General features: G+C 40.0%; 1 protein-coding gene across 9 annotated transcripts in view; it reads right to left on the bottom strand.

Moving 5' to 3' along the window:
- Positions 1–21,606, bottom strand: part of BBS9 (Bardet-Biedl syndrome 9) — a 312,895-nt gene that overhangs the window by 275,861 nt on the left and 15,428 nt on the right. For all 9 annotated transcript variants that reach the window (XR_015804090.1, XM_088165881.1, XM_088165909.1 and 6 more), the window contains exon 6: positions 285–459. Coding sequence is in view for 8 of the 9 variants with exons in the window: in XM_088165881.1 (XP_088022007.1) it covers positions 285–459 (175 nt within the window). In the remaining variant the exon portion in view is untranslated. The remainder of the gene's footprint in view (positions 1–284; positions 460–21,606) is intronic.

Here is a 21,606-nt window from a genome sequence, read left to right as displayed (position 1 = left end):
AAAAACCTGGCACTTGGGAGCAACAGAGCCTTGATAAACTAGTAGACTTACTACCTTTATAAAAATAAAATATGACCATAAAGTCCTCAGGACTCACAGCACACTTTCTTCTGTGACTTTACTGAGACAGTAATCACCCAGCAAAATACAGTATCTTTCAGCAACTACTTGCTTTTGGATTCGCCAGTAAAGGCATTAAAAATTTAACAAGATTACATTCAATGTGTTTACCTAGTAAATGATACCACCGAAGTATACTATAATTACTGAACATAAACACATACTTGTAACTCTCAACCTGTTGACAAGAAGACACTGTAATAAAAGAGTCTGTGCGAGAGCTGTAAGCCAAGGGACCAGGCAGAAGAAAACCAGGTAAAAACCGGCCAAAAGCATAACTTTCTTGTTCAAACAACATGAGCATCCCATCCATGGACTGTATGCAGATCAAATCTCGACCTAAGGAAAGCAACAGAAAGAAACACAAAGGAAACAAAGCAAGGTTATTTGTGTAGTTTTAATACTAAAACCGTGAGTAAATTAAAATTGTACTCATAAGTAATCCTAACAAAAGTAAATTTTCATTTATGGGAGTGTTTACTATGAGGAAAAACACTAAATATTCCAACCTCAATTAAAGGTTACTTTCTAAAATAAATAAACTAGATTGTGGGGGGAATAACATTCAGAATACATTTTAAAAATTAAAAAAAAAAGAAAACAGCAGCAAGATATTTTATTTCAAAACAAAATTCCTAAGGATATAACTATTACAATTTCAGTTTAAAGAAACGCTTCAATATTCCAAAAACATCAAATGATTCTGGTTCCTAAATGTTTCCATACCTTACAAGTAGTCATAACAACTGTGGTTTAAAATAACCAATTCTGTTCTTTCAAGTCTACTTAAGGAACATAACAGAAAGTCCTACAAATACGCATTGTTGTGAAAATAATACAATGGAATTGTCTTCCATGTCTTACATTCATCTTTTCTGTCTTCAACGAAAGAAAAAACAAACAAAATCCAACTCTCTATTACTAGCAAGTCTAAAAAATATCAAATAAAAAAAATCAGCTTTGAGTACATTACTTCAAGCCTAATGCATTATTCAGCAGCCATAAGACACGGCATAGACATGGCTTGTCGTGCCTCAAGTACACCAATCTAAATTCTAAGTCTCATTGGGAAGATTTCTGAGATCCAAAGCTGATTATGCAGTTTGCACTTCATAAGCAAGGCTAACAATTTTTACGAACTATATTTTTTAGGCATTCAAAGAGAGCTATACCATTAAGAATAACACTTTCTGAAGCTGATAGATGCATCTCTCCTGAATTCATAGATAAGCTCTTACCTTGCAAACACTAAATGCAATATTCAAATGTTTATTGTCTATTCAAATGTAATTCAAAATGTCTATTCACATCGATTAAAATACTCTATTTTGTCTCTGGAATGATTCTGTATGCATGAATGACCCAAATAAACTGTCACTTCACTAAGTTCCACCCTCAATCCTTTAATAAGTTTTCTAACATAAGAAGGTGAAGCAAAACAAAAGTAGATTAAAACTTCATTCTTACAGTTCCATAAAAGTAACAAAAGTCAAAGAAATATTCAATATCTGAAAAGCAACAAACGTAAAGTGCAGAACATTGTTCATCTCTGTGATTCTTCACAGAAACTTTAACTACTTAAAAATAAATAGCAGTGTAAAAAGCCAGAAAATATGATGTATTACTCGTCCTTGTGATTGAAATAAACAACAAAAATTTAGCTTAGGGTAAAAACAGGAAAAAAACAGAAAAAAAAATAAAGAAGATAAAGCAGCAAGGTCCTTCCCTCCTCCTTCATGTCGTTTTCAGATTTTCCCATTTTCTAAAAATTAAGATCTACCATATTTTTTCCTAGATTCTGCATATAATTCATAATATGTATCAGAAACCCTGTTGCAAATAACAACCATGTGATAAGAAGAACATTTGAAAATTCAATTCATGTTATTCATTTGGTTGAGGCAAAGTTGAATCTTTCAGTTCTCGTGGAAAGACAAGAGCAAGACAGACTCCTCTCTGTGTCATCCACTTACAGGTCTAAATTAAACAGTAACAAACTGCATCACATGAAATTCTATCTGAACATAGGTTGGAAGGGTTTTTGTTGGGGTTTTTTTGTCGTTGTTTTTTGTTGTTGTTGTTGGTTTGGTTTTTTTACTGTGAAGGTCATCAAACACTACAGCTCATTTTCTAGAAAGGTTGTAAATTCTTCTCCCACAGACATGCAGAAAATATAACAGAACACAATCCTGAGCAACTTTTAATCAAACCTGCTCAGAAAGTGGGATCAGACTAAATCAGACATTCAAATAAGTCATTCTGTACTTTATCTCTGAACTACTCCAAGACAGGAGATTTGTGTTCCTCTAAGCTGTGAAATTCCACATGCTCCTGATCATAAAATATTAGGAACCAGCAGGGAAAATTGAGAAGTTTTGCACTGTATACTATCAATGTTAATGATACCCAGCTTCCACTTCCCAACAGTTGCTGACATTATTATCACACTGCTGATGTAGTCTAGAAAGAGTATGAGTGTGCCAGCTGTATAAAACAATGATTAACCAGTAAAAGTTCCCTTAGAAACTAGAACAGACACTGATATCTAGTAAAAGGTGCTAGCCAACTGGTTGCCACCACACTGTCTTGAGTATGGTTATTTTAAAGTATAGTTATTTGGCTACTACAAATTACTTGTGGCATTTTTGTTTGACATGCAAGAAAACAGTGCTTCATAACCCAGGTGTCTGTGTGACCACAGTCATGCTGTGGTCACACATGCTCTGTTACCTCAAAATCATATATGCTTACACATTCAGCATCAGGCACACTGCAGACCCTCTCAATACTTTACAGTAGCTGACTGTTCAGTTCCACTTCTAATTTACACTTTTATGAAGAAGGCAACCCTTGAGGTAAGTCTGGGTATAGAGAATCTTCAAATCCCCTTCCAAAGTTTCCTATGAATTATCCTACCAACAATAGTGTGCTACAGAGGAAATCTGCAGCTGCCTGACAGCTGTATTTCCTCAACTTTAACTTTCAATGTCTAACTTCAGGGAAACCTCCTGGCACCTGAAACCTGAAAACAAATCAATTACAGATAGCAGGTTGATATTTATTTTTAAAGGGCACAGTAGTAGAACACATTTGTACTTCGGGGCTTTTTAAGGCTTCCTGCTTTTTGTGTTTTCTTCCACAGAAAGATACAAAGTCATGAGAAAAAAAAACAAAAACAAAAACAAGAACGAAAAATTAAAACTATGAATAAAATAGTTTAAGTCACAGAAAACAATAACAGCAATGTCACTTATGTTTAGATTTTTACCATGTTGCTATTTCATTTTGAAAAGTTCTAAACATTGCTTGATATAAGATCATAAGTAACGGACATTTATTTGCAAATGAATGCTTTCACTACTACAGAAGTCTTATTTATTTTGTAATAGAATTAAATTTCAGGTACTCCTGGTTATACTGATGCTAGTGAGAAAACTGTCTCTTAGACAACTGCTGACCACAATCTTTAGGGTTTAAGCTTGTCTAAAAGATACAGGTACATTGTTAATTTCTATTCTTCTGATGAAAACTATAGTAGGTACAATTGATACAAAGTGATAATCTAGTAGACATATGACAATTCAAACAACAGAAAAATTAAAAGTCATCACAAACATTAAGGTTACTACTTAAATAACAAATAGTAATAGCTTCTGTTCTTCTCTATATTATAAATACCAATCTTATTCTTACCAATTCCATAACATCATGAAAGTGATGAAGAGAAAAACTACAGCATTTCCTGCAATATCTTTGAAGCTATATGTCCTGCCAAACGTGGAAGCATTCATCTTTAGCATGCATAATCCCCAATCACATGCTAATATCATTGTTAAAATCTCTCTTGTTTTAACAGTTGTGACACAACTGAATATGACATGACATAATATGACAAGTTCTTTAGAGCACTCCAATGATTTCCAAGCACACTGCAGTACTGAACTGTACTGTATAAAGAAACACAGGCACGAGACTGAATCAGCAATCACTCTTTTGGCTTTTATAAGAATAGTAGCACTTCTTAATATACCCACCACTTTGTTCATCATATTTGCGTTATTCCTACTTGCTAATTTTCAATTTTGGATTTTAACTAGCTTGTATTAGTGGATCAAACTCCAGTTATCCAAATTATTACACGTAAAGCATAATTAAAGAAAACTAAATTGTGTATGAACTCTTATTTCCCAGCTTTTTATAGGTCAGCTTATTTCCTTCATCCATTTGTTTCTAATGTGTGTCTAGTGAATGGAGTTTTTGTTTCACATTGAGAAATGCAGTCCTCCAAACACTCAATCAGAAATGCCCATTTCAAAAAAGCTTGGCCTTGCCAGTGACACATTTATAAAATGAAAATATAAACCACAATATTTTCTGCATATCAGATGGAATCACTTAGTGTACTCTACATAGTTTCAGCAGCCTGTATCTCAAGAAGAATGTCCCTTAGCCAGAAAGTGCTACTTTTAAGTACAAGTCTAGCTACTGTTGTTTTGTAGTTTTGTTATGAAAAATATATTCAGAATATGATATATTTACATCACACTTTTAAGCCACAATGTATTTTTTAAGCTAATGCAAAGACAAAATGAGAGGCAGGTGATAGTTCTTTGAAACAAGCTTCTAATTAAAGTTACTTTGGAGCTCAAGTTTTTTTGCATGTTAATGATTTCCTGTACTCTGAGCTTCTCATCTGGCACTAAATCATTTTCATAACATGTACATTATGTAATCACCAGGGCCTGAGCACCACATGAAATCAGGCAATGAAAACTGCAGTAGGATAAACTGGAAATCAGAAAAACTTCATAAAATTACAGAGCTTAGGAAGACGTCAGCAGAGAAAACTTTAACTGCCTTCAATGGTAATCAAATGCCTCACAACAAAAGCCTCTTGTGGAAGGAGGTATTAATGAAATAAAATTAAAAGATAAACTGGCATTTACAACACCCTCAGGAGCCTAAGAGCCCTTTAATGATACATGGCAAATGCTTTCCTAATATGATAAAAAAGTGACCAGTGAAGTGATGCATATAAATTATATTCCCTCACACAGGAAGACAAGTTCCTGTCCTGACTTGAAACAAGCAAGTATGTTTTCCTTTTCCCTCCTCATTGCAATTTATCCCTGAAATTTCTCATGGCATAAGGAACAGAGGCTTCTCCAGTTCAAACTTATTTGCTATTCTACTTGCTGCTGAGTGTAGCTCTTTTAGCAAAGCAGATCTGGGGCAACTGTGAGAAAAGAACTTCAGGAATCAGGTCTGACAAATGGAAAAACCATTTGAAAATTACTTAAGCAGTTCTTCAAACAATGTATGCCTAGTAAAAGGCAAGTTTTACATTACCTCCCTAACCTAGTGGAGGAAGCACATGAAAAGAAAGAACTCTGAATTTACTAGCTTGGTGGTCTGGTGGCTGCTCCTTGCATAACTACAAAAAGGATCAAAGTTCAGGGCTTCAGCTGTGGCCATTCATCCTAGGCCAGAGGATCTGACTGCCAATACTGTGAACACAAGGCAAGAAGATTTATAATGATCTCAAAATGATGCACAAAGTGTACACACGTTCCAGCTAACACTGACTGGGTGCTTTTCCGATGGAATTGAAAAATCACTCCAGTGGGAAGGAAATAAAAATAGGGTAGTGGATATGAAGAGAATTTTAAGAGAAACAAAACAAAGTGTTTAAGGAAAACACTAAGTCCTTATTCTACTGGTATTAGCTTTAATTATTACCTAAACCATTCTGCATATTAAAGTATTGCAGTAAAACATATTCATAAGTACCAACACAAGAGATGCTCTCTCTGTAACAGCACTCTCTGTAAGGAGCCTCCCTGATCAAGTTATAGTAAAGCATGGAGTCAAAGCTGCCACAAGAAAAAAAAGTGTCCTTGCTTCTCTCATCCGTTATAGAAATCAATGTAGATTTCTGCCTGCCATAAAACGTAAGGAGGATTTCAGATGGAAAGCGGATTTTGAACTATTGAAATATCTCCAAAGGTCAAGCAGCCCTCACTCACACAATTAATCCCTTAGAGACATGTGATATACTCCTTTGTTCTTGATTCAAGTCTTACCACAAAAAATAACATAGTTAAATTATGTTACTTGGCAATGATGCCTTTAAATCTTGTATCAACCTGAGGTGGTGGAAGGACCCTTAGGAAAACCACTAGTATGGTTCAAAGGAGTAGGATAGACCAGCATGCAGTATAAAGGTCCCAAAGTATCATAGCTGCAACATCCAACATACTAAAATTCCTACTGAAAGAAACATAGTACTTGGCACTGTGCACACATGACAGGTCTTTTCCCCCAAACAGATTATAGTACAAAAAATTGCTCACTACAACCTCTATATTAAGCAAATAATTTTTTCTACAATTAAAAGTGGATGTTTCCACCTAGTGCAATAAATACTGTCAATAAAAATGTTCAGGCAGCTGTGAAAGCAGTGTCACTCAAAGTTGTTCTCTTTTTTAATGCAGAAGATTAATTATAGATAGTATAAATAGAAGACTTCTTGAAAATGGCTGTATGCGTGGATGTAGCCTGAATAATGACAATTCATGAAGAGATGGTAAAATTCCTCTCCTTAAATTCTAATTTTTGCCATAACTTGTTTAGTAGCTACTTTTCAGGCCCTAGTAGCTGCAGAAATTTTTAGAAGCCTTGCATTCATACAGGCATTACAACACTGGCATACACTTTTTCTAAAGCAAGTAGGAGAAATTCCAGTTTGTGAATTCTTTGGCTCTCATCTGAAGTTATACACCTATCATACATTATATAAATATTACAGAACATCTTACTGAACTGGCAAATCTCCCACAAACAAGTAGTGTCATCAGTTGCCTTTCAAAATCAATAACATTTGACGGAATAGTTCAAGCACATGGATGTTTTTAGTGAATCATAAATCAACAGCAGGCCTTCCACTGAGTTAAGTTGAATACATGCCCTATTTTTCAATATTTTATGTACTTTCAAAAGTTATCTGTAAGATCTTGTCACCATCATAAAATAAATCTATCAACTTTTAAATTCCATTTTAAAAATACCTGAAAACTTACAATGAAACAGAACTACATAATCCTGCTGTTAAAACCCAGTGAAATTCCCTACCTTTTCTCCTAATTCTCCTTTTACAGCCTCCTTAGACTAAGAAGTATCATGGCTGCTAAGCACTTCCCAAAGCACTTTGATATATGAAGCTCTGTCTCAGGGAGGATGAGTGAGCCAAAAGTTTATGGGTTAGGATTAAAGAGCAAACTATTTAGGGTGACACTGTTGTGGGTGATTGTTACAGGCTCCCTGAGGGGGAGAAGGAAGCAGAGGAGGTTTTCTACAGACGGCTGGCAGTAGCCTCATAGTCACAGGCCGTGGTTCTCATGGAGGACTTCAACCACCTGGACATCTGCTGGAGGAACCACACAGTGAGGCATGAACAACCCAGGAGGTTCTTGGAAAGCACTGACAATAATTTTCTGGCACTGGTGGTGAAGGAGCCAACTGGGAAAGGTGTGCTGCTGGACCTTTACTAATAAACACAAAATGTATGGTTAGAGATGTGAAGGTTGGGGGCAGCTTTGGCTACAGGGACCATGAGATCATTAGTATTCTGTGAGGAAGAAGTAGGTCAGCGAGTAGGGACACAACCCTGGACTTCAGGAGAGCTTACTTTGGCCTCTTCAGGGACCTTCTTGAAGAATCCCAGGGGAACACGTCCTAGAGGGACAAGGGGCCCAAGACAGCTGATCCAAGCAGTTCTGTGGAGAAGGACCTTGCTGTTTTGCAAGATGTCCATGAGCCAGCAGTGTGCCTTCGTGCACAAAAATGCCAGTGTTATCCTGGGATGCATTAGGAAGAGCATGGCCTTCCTGCCCCTCTACTCAGCCCTGGTGCAGCCATATCTGGAGTGCTCTGTCCATTTCTGGGCTCCTCTGTACAAGAGAGACATGGAGCTTCTGTAGCAGGTCCAGGAGAGAGCAACAAGGATGATTAAGGGATGAGGTCATCTCTCCTGTGAGGACAGGCTGAGGGAGCTGAGCCTTTTTAGCTTCAGGAAGATGACTGAGAGGAACCCTTATCAATGTATATAAATAAGTATCTGAAGGGAGAGTGTCAAGAGGATGGACCAAGACTCTTCCCAGTGGTGCCAGGTGGATGAGAGGCAATGGGTGGAAACTGATGTACACAAGACATTCCACCTGAACATTAGGAAAAGCTTCTATACTGTGAGGCTGCGGCTGAGCACTGGACCAGTCTGCCCAGAGGGACTGTGGAGTCTCCCTCTCTGGAAATATTCAAAAGCCATTTGGAAATAACCCCAAGTAACATGCTCTAGGGACAAGCAGGGTTTGTGGACTAGATGACCTCCAGAGGTACCTTCCAACTTTGCCCCTTCTGTGTGACTATTTACTAAGTTTTGAGCTAAAGAACTGTTAAAGATATGTGCTGAAGAATGATCTCCAGAAAAACTAGTCACATCCAAAGAACTCATTGAGAATATTTATAACAAAGTCAGATGGTAAGACGCTTACAACACAAAAGTGAGGGTTTACTGTACAGAGTATTAGATGAAAGTCCAATATATATCTTCAAGAAGTTTCAAATATACTCTAAAAAATTAGAAACAAACAGCTTGACTTAATTTGCTAAAAAACCAGCAAAGAAACATAGCCACTTTTCACATTCAAGTCATTTGTCTACATATATCCTAGGCTAGCAACCAACATATAGAAAAGCTTAACTCTTACTTTGTGGTCAAATGAGTCAGTGAATTACATCTCTATCAAAAAAATCACCTTCCTATTAGTTTTTTTCTTGGCAATCTCAGAAAAGACATTACAGGTTTAACAAGAAGGAACAATTTGTTATCCTGTATTTTAAGACTGTTGGAAACACTGAGATCAGTCAAATAAAGAATTGGCTCAAAGGGGCTGATCGCTGATGGGAGCTGATCAGTCAGTGGGTGGTGAGCAACTGTACTGTACATGATTTGTTTTTCTTGGGTTTTATTTCTCTCTTCTTGTTATTATTATTATCATTATTAACATATTTTATTTCAGATTTTGAACTGTTTTTGTCTCAACCCACAGGTTTTACCTTTTTCTGATTCTCTTCCCAATTCCACGAGGATGAAGTGGGAGAAAGTGAGTGAGCAGCTGCATGGTACTTAGTGATTAAGCCACCACAGTGATGTAGTAAAGTGATTTTTGATAGGAATAATTTGCACTAAACCCAAAATAAAATTAATGTAAAGCATTATAGCTTTACTATACAAGATACATTTCAACCCTCCAGGAAAAGCAACTAACAAGGGTTTGATGACTCTCCATATAAATTCCTATAGTTTGGAGACTTTTTTTGTAATGGAGTAATCACTGATGACCACTGGAAAAATAAACAAGAGCTACATACACACATTTCTGAAAGACCCTTTGAGAAGACAAAATAGACTAAATAACTGGAAACTAAAACTGCATTCTTTTGGAGGAAAAACTATAAGGCAGCAAACACATCTTAAAGATAAATACATTCACATGAAATGCTGGAATATTTAAATAAGAAAGTATATATGTAAATAATAAAACTGGACATAGGTTTGAAACAACAGAAAATTCATCATGCCAAACTATTTATCAGATAGGGTAATAACATATACTACATTTCTAAACTTTAGAGACAGCATCTCTAAACTGAAATAAAACATCTGATGTGATCTCAGACAATTGACTCACAGGAAACCAGAGAATGGCAGGCAATAGCACTAAGAAGAAGAGTCTGGAGATTAGAGTAGGACAATGAATTAAAATGAGTCAACAATATGTCATCAAAAAGACAAAAGACAGATTGGGTCATTATTAATATACATGTGAAATTAAAAACATATGAGGTAATTATTGTTCTGCCTTGGCACTCACTGACTCTTGGCAGGAGTACTGCAGAAGCCGTAACCCCACATGTAAGATACAAAACATTTTATACTACCAGTGCACAGTGACTGCACACTTTTGGGTACCATACTTCAACAAGAGAAATTAGAAAGAGTGTCATACAGAATTTACCAGTTTTGAAAAACAAGTTTTTCGCTTACATATGTAACTGCTCCCAAAGTTATGTACTTCTGCAATTCATTTTACTTCATCTAAATTATAGCTCTTTTTTAAAACAAATTGCTGATTAAGAGATTTATCTAGGAATTCATAATTGAGGCAAAGTTCTGGCATACTGAAGGCAATGCGAACTTTTATTTCAGGTAGGCTGCAATGATTAGGCTACAATCATTACTGTTAAGAAGAGCTGAAGAAGGTAAAAGGAAACGGATAGTAGGAGATTCAGAGAACATTTTCCTTGATTATTTTTCCATTCACTTGTTCAATTTAGAGAAAACTCAATTATTAATAGAAAAAGAAAAACACCAAAACACTAACAGTTTTCCAAAGTTGAGTGAGAAACCATTTAGTAGTCATCAGCAGATCTATTCCATGAAAAAATTTCAAAGCCCAAAACTTTCCAAAATCTGTCCTTATGCAGAAGCAATTTAACAGGAAGGCAACAGTTAAGTATTCTGCTCCTTAACAGAACTAGCCTATAAATCAAAATCTGATTTTATATGGCTCCAGTATTTAAACATAGTCGTAAGAATCATTTAACCTTACACCATAAAATTCAGCTGATAATTTTTTTCTGACTAACACCTAATAAAATTTATTCTTGCAGAATTGGAGAAAAGTTAAACACAGTCTACCCTCCTCACAAGGTTTCCTGTTACAAGGTTGCATGATTTATGCATATGTTGTATTTCATTATTTTAAAAATTCCTCCACATAGCACCCTCTTTGTTGTAACATTCAAACATACTTTGCCTCTAGGCCAGTGCTATAATAGAAGTAAAATGAATTCAAGGCCATTTGCTGAGAAAAATATAGGTTCAAGGTATTTCACACTTTTCTGCTTGTAACATTTTCATGTGAAAGCTGTATGTTCTTTTTTCCTTCCCTTTGCTATTGCTTTATTATCTGCTTTTATTGGTAGAGTATCTATGAAACAACTGCAAATAAATCTGAACTACTCTGACTGAAGCTGGCTTAAGGCTTTAAGGTTTCAGATTAAAATGTAAATTTCAAAGTCTGTGCTTATTAGGGGGATCCAATACTAAATCATTTATCAACTCATTTGAAGAGTTACAGAAAACTGTGGTTAATACACAGATTACTTACTATTAGATAATGCAAGTATGTGGAATCACACAAAGCAGTAACAGTGCTTTTGCAGTGCAAAACCATTATCTGTAAGTAAACACCATTCAAAAATAATTCAGTAACTAAGAAAGCAAAGTTATTAAACTATGATTTCTGTCTGTCACTAAATAAAATTGGTATTCTATTCAAGAGCAACCCAATAGATTGTGTCCCCCACTGGTAAACTACCAATATGCTATTTCTTTAGTCCTTAAGAAGATGAAAAAATCTTTAAAATTGAAAAAAAACAATTTAATGAAAAAGAAAAGTGGAAGTATTCAGAGTGTTTATACACCCACCTTACTATATTACTTACACCCTGAAAACCAGCCACAGAACTCAATCCTCACCTGGGAAAGCACATCCTCCTACTAAAGCATGTGATCATTCACACACTTCCTAAGCACTTCAGAAAGCAGCTCAGGAAACCCGCACTTCATTCACCAGTCATCAAAGCAGAGAACTTCAGTATTCACTCGTTACACACCGCTGTTTCTTCATGTATGAGCTACTATCCTGCCAGCATTCAGTCTAATGCATAACTGACCACAGGAAATTTATGTGATAATCTGTAAAGCTGCCTAAGTTTCAAGTAACAGTGGCTTTGTTTTTACTTTAAAGCCCTTCTCTACTCTTCACACTACTTCAGCAAAAATTTATTGCATATACTTTCCTCAAACATAAGTCACATCTGACTCAAGGCAAACAAGGCAAAGAATGAAATTGTGGCCTGATCTGCAAACTTTTTCAAAGAAGTAATAAGGGCACTTTTCTTCCACTATACAAAGTATAATACCATCATTTTTCATAAGCAGGCTCCACATCAGTAAATGTCTCTTTTTAAGAACAGTCAGGCACAAGAAGTACATTGACTGTTTCTCAAGGACTTAAGCTAACAGTATAAAGTGGCTAAGCCCTAACCTATCCAACAGAAAATGGTAAGGTAGGAGTAAGAGTTGTTGAGTCGTTTTCCAAACTACTGTCTTCTTTCTCAGATTTCTCTACAGGCAAGAGAACATACCATGCCTAAATACCTTCAATATGGATGTGACAAAGTCAAGGCACAAGTCAGAGTTTATTCCGTAAATTGTAGGGACAAAATTAAGGTAACTTCAGCATTAATTATCTAAACATCATGCTAGGAAAAGACGATAAAAATTAATTATGAAGTAATATGAATTTATTTGCACTGAGTCAAAAATAAGTTTTGCTTAATGCCCATTCCCTTCAAATCTTTATCTGTGGCCAATATGTAAATTAATGAGATTCTCAAGCAGCTGATAATTATCTTAAGTAATCTCTGTGTGATTATGCACCTATAAGGAGTTTTAACATTTTTATATGAATATAGTTTACTACAACTATTTCATAAAACTAATGTCAACAATAGTAAATTGATTAACCAAAATTCTGTACAGATAGAACAGATCCAATTCATCACTATCTTAATTAAAATAACTAGGCCTACATGATTTTGGTGTAACTATAAAAAACAAAACATGGGACATAAAATTATGAACAAATTATATCTATCACAAAATTTAACAATACTGGCTCAAAATCCAATCGCTACCTAGCTACCAAAAAAAACCCCTTCTCACTGTTTTTCAGTTAACATGGTTTTCACTTTATTAAGACTAAACCATATATGGAATATTGCTTAATAAGACTTGACTATTTCTAGATTAATATCAGATTTATGCCTTAGAAACTGAACTGGAGGAACACTGCATGATAAAGAAGAATAAGAAAAGGAATTCTCAACTAAAACACTATGTGCAGTTCACTTTCTTTACTCCATTCCTATCCTTTAACACTGGAAAGCATGCAACTTATTTATCAGAAGCTTTCAATCATCAGCAACTGTCAATCAGCAAAAAAAAATATTCCATCGCTTAGGGTTTACCAGCCAAGTACAACATCTTAAATTATTTATGGGGACAAACTTTTAGAAGAGTATGTTTTTATAGGAGAAGGGCTAAAGGTTTTAACAAAAAAAGAGGTGATTTAGATTGGGCATAAGGAAGAACTTTTTAACAAGGAGAGAGGTAAAACACTGAAACAGGTTGTGCACTAAGGTGGTGGATGCACCATCCCTGGAAATATTCAGGATCAGACTGGACAGATCTCAGAGCTACCTGGTCTAATTGATGATGTCACTATTCATTGCAAGGACCCACTAGGTCAGGTTGCTCAGGGACCCATCCAACCTAGCCTTGAAAAATTCCAGGGATGGGACACCTCTCTTCTAGTATAAAACTATTCTCATTTATCCTATCGCTATCTGTAAGCCCCTCTTAAATTCCGTAAGGCCACAACAAGGTCTCCCTAAAGCCTTTTCTCCAAGCTGAAAAGTCCCAGCTGTCTCAGCCTGTCTTCAGAGATGTTCCATCCCTCTGAATGATTTTGTGGACCTTCTCTGGACCAGCTCTAACAGATCCAGGTCTCTCCTGTGCTGAGGACTCCAGAACTACAAGCAGCACTACAGGTGGGGTCTCACAAGGGAGACAATCACTTCCCTCACCCTGATGGCCACACTGCTTTTGATGCAGACCAGGACATGCTTGGCCTTCCAGGCTGTGAGCACAAACTGCTGCCTCACATCCAGCTTTGCATCCATGAGAACACCCAAGTTCTTTCCTGTAGGACTGCTCTTAATTAATTCATTAATTCCCCTTCTGTATTCATGTCTGGGATTTCCCAGACCCAAGTGCAGCACCTTGCAACTTAGACTAGTTGAACACTGTCAGGTTCCCATGGGCCCACTTCTCAAGCTTGTCCAGGTGCCACTGGATGACATCCCATACTTCAGGTGTGTCAGTCTCACCACACAGCTTGGTATCATCTGCAAATTTGCTCAGGGTGCTCTCAATCACATTGTCTACATCATTGGAGAAGACATTGAAGAGCACTGGTCCCAAGATAGAGTTCCTAAGAGACACCACTTGTCACCAGCCTCCACCTGGACACAGAGCTATTGACCACAACTCTCCTGTTGCATCCATCCAGCCAATTCCTTATCCATTGAATAGTCCATCCAACAAATCCACATCTCTCCAGTTTGGAGTTAAGGATGCCATGTGGGCCCATGTCAAACACCTTAGAGAAGCCTAGGTAGATGATATCTATTCACTGTCCTTTGCAGTAACTCCATTACAGAAAGCCACCAGATTGGTCAGATACGATTGCATTCACTAGGGTATTGCCCTTAGTGAAGCCATGCCTCAACATTGCCTCCAGGATGATCTGCTCCATAATTTTTCCAGGCACAGAGGAGAGGCTCACTAGTCTGTAGTTCCCCAGATCTTCCTTTCTCCTCTTCTTATAAATAGGAGAGGCGTTGCCCTTTTTCCAGTTTCCAGGACTTTGCCTGACTGCTATGATTTTTCAAATACAATGGAGAGCGGCTTTGCAGTATCAGTCAGTTCCCTCAGGACCCTAGGATGGATGTCATCAGGTCCCACAGACTTGTGGCCATTCAGTTTCATCAAGTAGTTCCAAACCTGCTCTTTGCTTACAGCAGGAGGGACTTGGCTCTCCCAACTCCCACTATGAGATGTGGGAAAACCTGACTGTCAGTGAAGTCTGAGGCAAAAAACTCATTGAGTACATCAGTCTGCTTCTTATCTGTTGTTACTGGTTCTCCTTTGTAATTTACTGGGGAGTACACCCTCCTTGGTATTTCTTTTCTGACACTGTATACTTACAGAATAGCTTTTTGGTTTTTTTCACATCCCTCACCAAGTCCCATTCCATCAGTGCTTTGACTTTCTTGATCCCATCCCTACACATCTGAACAATGTGCTCTCCATAGGTCACCTGTCTTCTGTTTCCACTAGCTGCACATTTCTTTCTTACTTCTCATTTTGAGTACTAGACCCTTGCTCATCCATGTCGATGTCTGCCCTACCTTCCTTGATTTCTCACACATTGGGATGGAGAGCTTTGTGCTCTAAGAAAAGCGACAGCTCTGGTCAGCTACTTTGTCCCTAAGGACAGTTTTTCAGGGCATCTCACTCACCAACTCCTTAGACATCCGGAAGTTTAGTCTTCCAAAGCTCAGGGTCCTGACTATGTTCTTGCCAAGACCCTGCTCCTTGAGATCACAAACTCAACTAGGCCAGGGTCGCCACAGCCCAGGCTGCCTCCAATCTTAACCTCTCTAATGAGCTCATCATCTTAAATTATGGACTTGAGCCAAAAAACAGGCCACTGGTATTTGACTCATAAAGACTCAGAACAACATTCTACAGATGTGAAAACAAAAAATCTTTCCAATATTGTGTAAATTATCAGCAAACATCCCTTCATATAATGACAGTTGAATTCTTAGCAAAGCAGTCTCTGGTGGCATAATTGCATGCCATAATAGTACAATGTGACCTTATAAAACATACGTGATGAATGGTGTTGAGAGCTGAATTTTTTCCTTTTCTTTCTGTAGAATTTTTCCCATTGTTATGCTAAGTATTTGTGGCTACACCTTAGCTCAGATAGCTAGAATAATAGTTTCTCTCACAGGGGAGTAGGGAGAGGGGGAACACCGGAAAAAAGGAGAGGTGGGGCAGGGGCCTGGGCTCTCGCTCAGTTGTGAAGTTGGGGGAAGACAGCCAGTGCTGCTACCTACCACCCTTCCCATAATCCCAGTGCTGGGAGCCACGTTCCCTGCTGTCAGACATCGCACTGCTGCCTTCCCGCTTCATCCGACTGCCTCCGGACACTCTGCCGAGCACCACGACCGACACCGTGAGGGGGAGTCGCTCCTCCATCCCCTCACCCCTGGGCCGCCGCCGCCATTACCCAGCTCCTTCAGCTGAGCGTGACCTGCCCTGCCCCCAAAGCACCGGGAACTGAGCGCAGGGAGAGGGAATCTGTGGCCAAAAAGGACTGGAACTGAGCTATATTGTTCTGTTTTGTTGTCTATTTTTATAGCTGTTGTTGTTTCTTTTGTTTGCCTTGGTAGATATATTAGTAAAGAACTGTTATTCCTACCTCCCATATCTTTTGCCTAAAAGCCCCTGATTCCAAAATTGTAATAATTGGAAGGGAGGGGGTTGCACTCTCCATCTCAAGGAAGGGGCTCTTACCTTTTCTTAGCAAATACCTGTCTTTCCAAGCAAGACAGATTTTGGCGCCTCAACTTTGGGCCTGAGGGCATTGAGAGTCTGATAAATGTGATTCGTGCTAATTAAGTTGCAACTATATTAACAAAATTGTATTTAGATCAATAGAAGACAATTGTTACAGAGTGAGGGGGGAGATGGGTGAGACAGGACAAAGGACATCTTCCAGATGTTGGGAGTCGAAGAAGAAGGTTGGAAGAAAGTCAAATAAGAATAGTAGAAAGACGTAGGTCTGATAAGCAGCATCTAGAAATAGAGCTTCAACCTTGAAATGGGCAAAAATGGAATGATTCCAAGCATGGGACTTAATTAGAGTCATGCTATGGAAAACATCTGCTCAGTCACACAGGGCGCCTGCGCTACCTGCGGGTCACACCTCGGTCATTGAGGAAGACGACGAGCCTTCATCGGAAATAAGACCCTCAAAAGGATAAGAGACCCCCTAACCCATTAGTAGAGCATGCGCCGTGCAGTATAGTTACGTAGATTTTAGGAATAGAAACTAGGAGGAGCTTTCTAGAAACTTCTGTAGCCTACAGTATATAAGTGGGATTGTTAGCCTGGATGCTTTGATACGTGAGGAATGGCGAGCCACCCCCCATATCCCCGGTCGGAGGGGGGCCCCTCCCCGGTCGGTTTTGCTTATGCTTTATACAAACCTCAATTATACTAAATTACTTACTGCCAAATTTTGTATATTCTTAAATATATGCACTTTGATTGTTTCATCTCCAATACTTTAATTGTCATCTCCAATACTTTGATTGTATTCATTTTGTTACTATTAAAAACTTACTATTAAATTTAATCTTGTTGCTTGATAAATTGGAAAAAATAGAACATCACTCATAACAAGAGGAAAGGGTGAAAAAGGAATAACAGTTCTCTTAATTTACCTAAGTTTTGTGGTAGGTGACACCATGCTGTCCAGCTTACCCTGGTTTGGGCTCCATGTGGTCCCTGCTATATCTCTCCCATTTGCAAGCCCTTTTTTAAACATGAGTCTCATAACCAAGGTTACTGTGGCTATTATCCAGTTCGTTTTGTGGGTTGATCAGATAAGGAATTCATGGATTTTTAACTTCATCTGGAAGGCAGCCACATGGATCCAAAGCTATCGTACTCTAAATGTGTGGTTTTGGGGTTATTTTAATAATGGTACTTATTGTGAGGAAGTGGCAGCAGGGGAAATTTTCTCCCAACCCATCACCCAGTTTTTTAAGTCCACTCCACCAGTTTTCAAGGAGTTCAAATCCACTCTAAATGCTAATGATATCATATAGTGGCTGGTGTTGCTGATAGGCCTGTTCTATTTAGCAATCAGAGATAAGAAAGTATTGACTTGGATAACAACCCTGATATATACCCCAGGAAATAGTGATGTTACCCCAGAGCCTGACCCCGCCCCTCAGAAAGGAACCACCCGGAGTGGGTGGGGGTTCTAGCGAAGGAGATACATAGATGAGCCAGATGCTGAAGGAGTACCTTTCCCCAGCTGGTGAGAAACTGAAAAGGGAGACTCTGATGATGCAGCAGTGGAACCCACAGATGCTTCATCTGTCCAGGTTCCAGATGAACTGCAAAGGCACTCACAGCCAGCAGCAGTTGCCCCTGTGGAAACTAAGAAGTCTAAGATGAAAACAAGGCACCTAGATAATAAGGGTCAGGAAGGAGGGCCCTCACAACCAGCAGGGGAGCCAGAGGCTAAAATCATCACCGAGTCCCTGTCATATTAAAGTCTCCGCAATCTGCAAAAAGACATTGTACGATGGGGCTGTGAGGCTTTTACAACCTGGTTACTGCAGGTCTGGGACCTTAAGGGTACAGGTGTGCAACTGGAAGGTACCACCATAAAATGCCTTGGAAGACCCTTGAGGAAGGGATCCAACAGCTGAGAGAAGTGGCAGTACTGGAGGTGCTCTTTGGGAGGGATGGACAGGATGACAATGACCCTGACAAGGTCAGGTGCACAGGGCAGATGTAGAATCTGGCAAACCTGGAGCCAGCTCAATATGCCACCTTTATTGCAACAATTAATGCTGATGATAACAAAGAAACAGTGGGCTCTGTTGCTAACAAGCTTAGAAGTTTTCACAGTACAATCAATTGCCAAATGCAAGCCCATGTCTCTGCTGTAACTAAGAGCCTCCAAGAGGAGGTGAGGGAGGTGAAAGAGGAGGTGAGGAGGAACAATTCCCACACAGCACCACTGCGAGTCACAGACCCCAGAGTTAGAGCCGAACATCCCCCAGCTAGGGAGAGAGGGTACACCCCACGAGCTGACCTGTGGTTCTTTCTCATGGTCATGGGGAAGATATGAGAAAGTGGGATGAGAAACCCACTTCTGTCCTGGTAGCATGAGTGTGTCAACCCAGGGAAAAAAAACACTAACCAAAGGAGCTCTTCTAAAATGAAGGTAGCCTCAACCTCCCATGGCCAAAGTACAAGGTATTACAGAAGCAAGGACAATCTATCAGATTCCCTTAAAAGAACCTCCACCATATATGCCCAGGAAGGAAATAATAACCAGAGCTAGAGAGGCCCTGCCTCTATCCAGGGAGAGGCACGGGAAAACCAGGTCTTTGGACGGTGTGGATCCGATGGCCTGGCACATCAGAGCCTCAGGAACACAGAGCATTGGTTGATACTGGTTCACAGTGTACCCTAATACCATCAGGGCATGTGGGGAAAGAACCTGTTTCCATTGCTGGGGTGATGGGGGATTGCAGGAATTGACTTTGCTGGAGGCTGAACTGGGAGCCAAACTGGGAAGGAGTGGCAGAAACATCCAGTTGTGACTGGCCCAGAGGCACCATGTATTCTAGGCATAAACTTCCTCAGGAACAGCTATAACAAAGACCCAAAGGGACTCAGGTGGGCTTTTGGAATAGCTGCTGTAGCGGCAAAAGGCATTAAGCAGTTGAACACCCTGCCTGGACTATCAAAAAACCCATCTGCAGCGGGACTCCTGAAGGTAAAGGAGCAACAAGTGCCAATTGCCACCTCAACAGTACACCACTGGCAGTACCGGATGAATCGAGATGCCATAATCCCCATCTACAAGATGATCCGTGAGCTGGAGAGCCAAGGGGTGGTCAGCAAAACCCACTCACCCTTCAACAGTCCCATCTGACCTGTGCACAAGTCTGATGGAGAACGGAGACTGACAGTGGACTATCGTGCATTGAATAAAGTGACTCCACCACTGAGCGCTGCTGTGCCGGACATGCTGGAACTCCAGTACGAGTTGGAGCCCAAGGCAGCAAAGTGGTACGCCACCATTGGCATTGCCAATGCATTTTTCTCCATTCCTCTGGCAGCAGAGTGCAAGCCTCAGTTTGCTTTCACCAGGAGAGGCATGCAGTACACCTGGAACCAACTGCCCCAGGGGTGGAAACACAGCCCCATCATCTGCCATGGACTGATCCAGACTACACTGGAGAAAGGTGGAGTTCCAGAACACCTGCAATACATCGATAACATCATTATGTGGGGGCAATGGAAGTATTTCAGAAAGGAGAGATTATTCAGATTCTGCTGAAAGCTGGCTTTGCCATTAAAAAGAGCAAAGTCAGAGGACCTGCCTGAGAGATCCAGTTCCTGGGAGTAAAGTGGCAAAATGGATGGTACTAGATCCCCAGTGAGGTCATCAATAAAATCACTGCAATGTCTCCACCAACCAGCAAGAAAGAAACACAAGCTTTCCTTGGTGCTATTAGTTTTTGGAGGATGCACATTCCTGAGTACAGCCAGATTGTGAGCCCCCCTCTACCTGGTCACTGGCAAGAAGAACGATTTCCACTGAGGCCCTGCACAACAGCAAGCCCTCACCTAGATCAAGCAAGAGATCACTCATGCAGTAGCCCTTTGTCCAGTCAGGATGGGACCAAAGGTAAGGAATGTGCTTTACTCTGCAGTTGGGAACAATGGTTTGTCCTGGAACCTTTGGCAGAAGGTGCCTGGTGAGACTCAAGGCCAACCTCTTGGATTCTGGAGTCAGTTACAAAAAGTCCGAAGCCAACTACACTCCCACAGAGAAGGAAATCCTGGCTGCCTATGAAGGAGTTCAAGCTGCCTCTGAGGTGATTGGCACAGAAGCACAACTCCTCCTGGCACCCCGACTGCCAGTGCTGGGGTGGATGTTTAAAGGAAAGGTTCCCTCTACCCACCATGCCACTGACGCCACACGGAGCAAGTGGATTGCCCTCATCATGCAACACACCCGTATCAGAAACCAAATCGCCCTGGGATTTTGGAGATAATTACCAACTGGCCGGAAGGTGAAAACTTTGGTCTTGCCAATGAAGAAGAGCAGGAACAAGTGACCCAGGCCAAAGAAGCCCCACTGTACAACCAACTGCCAGCAGATGAAACATGCTATGCTCTTTTCACTGATGGTTCCTGCCGCATCATGGGGATGAACCAGAAGTGGAAAGCAGCCATATGGAGCCCCACACGACAGGTTGCACAAGCTACCGAAGGAGAAGGTGGATCGAGTCAACTTGCTGAACTCAAAGCTGTTCAGCTGGCCCTGGACACTGCTGAAAGAGAGAAGTGGCCAAACCTCTACCTTTACACTGACTCATGGATGGTAGCCAATGCTCTGTGGGTTTGGCTGGAAAGGTAGAAAAAGGCTAATTGGCAACAGAGGGGAAAACCAATCTGGGCTGCTGATGAGTGGAAAGACATTGCCACCCGGGTAGAGAAGCTGCCTGTGAAAGTCCGTCACGTTGATACCCGTGTCCCCAAGAGTCAGGCTAATGAGGAACACTGAAACAATGAGCAGGTAGATCAGGCTGCACAGATAGAGGTGTCAAAGATAGATTTAGATAGATAAATTTAGATTGGCAACACAAGGAAGAGTTGCTCCTGGCTCGATGGGCCCATGATGCCTCAGGTCATCAGGGCAGAGATGCCACCTGTAAGTGGGCACAAGACTGAGGGGTGGATCTAACCATGGGCAGTATTTCTCAAGTTATCCATGACTGTGAGACGTGTGCTGCCATCAAGCAGGCCAAGCGGGTGAAGCCCCTCTGGTATGGGGGACGATGGCCCAAATATAAGTATGGAGAGGCCTGGCAGATTGACTACATCAAACTGCCTCAAACCCG

The sequence above is a fragment of the Sturnus vulgaris genome, chromosome 1 (genome assembly GCF_052056855.1).
Source record: "Sturnus vulgaris isolate bStuVul1 chromosome 1, bStuVul1.hap1, whole genome shotgun sequence".
NCBI lineage: Eukaryota > Metazoa > Chordata > Aves > Passeriformes > Sturnidae > Sturnus > Sturnus vulgaris.
The sequence above is the reverse complement of the archived record's forward strand: the minus strand, read 5'-3'. Positions and strand labels throughout refer to the sequence as shown.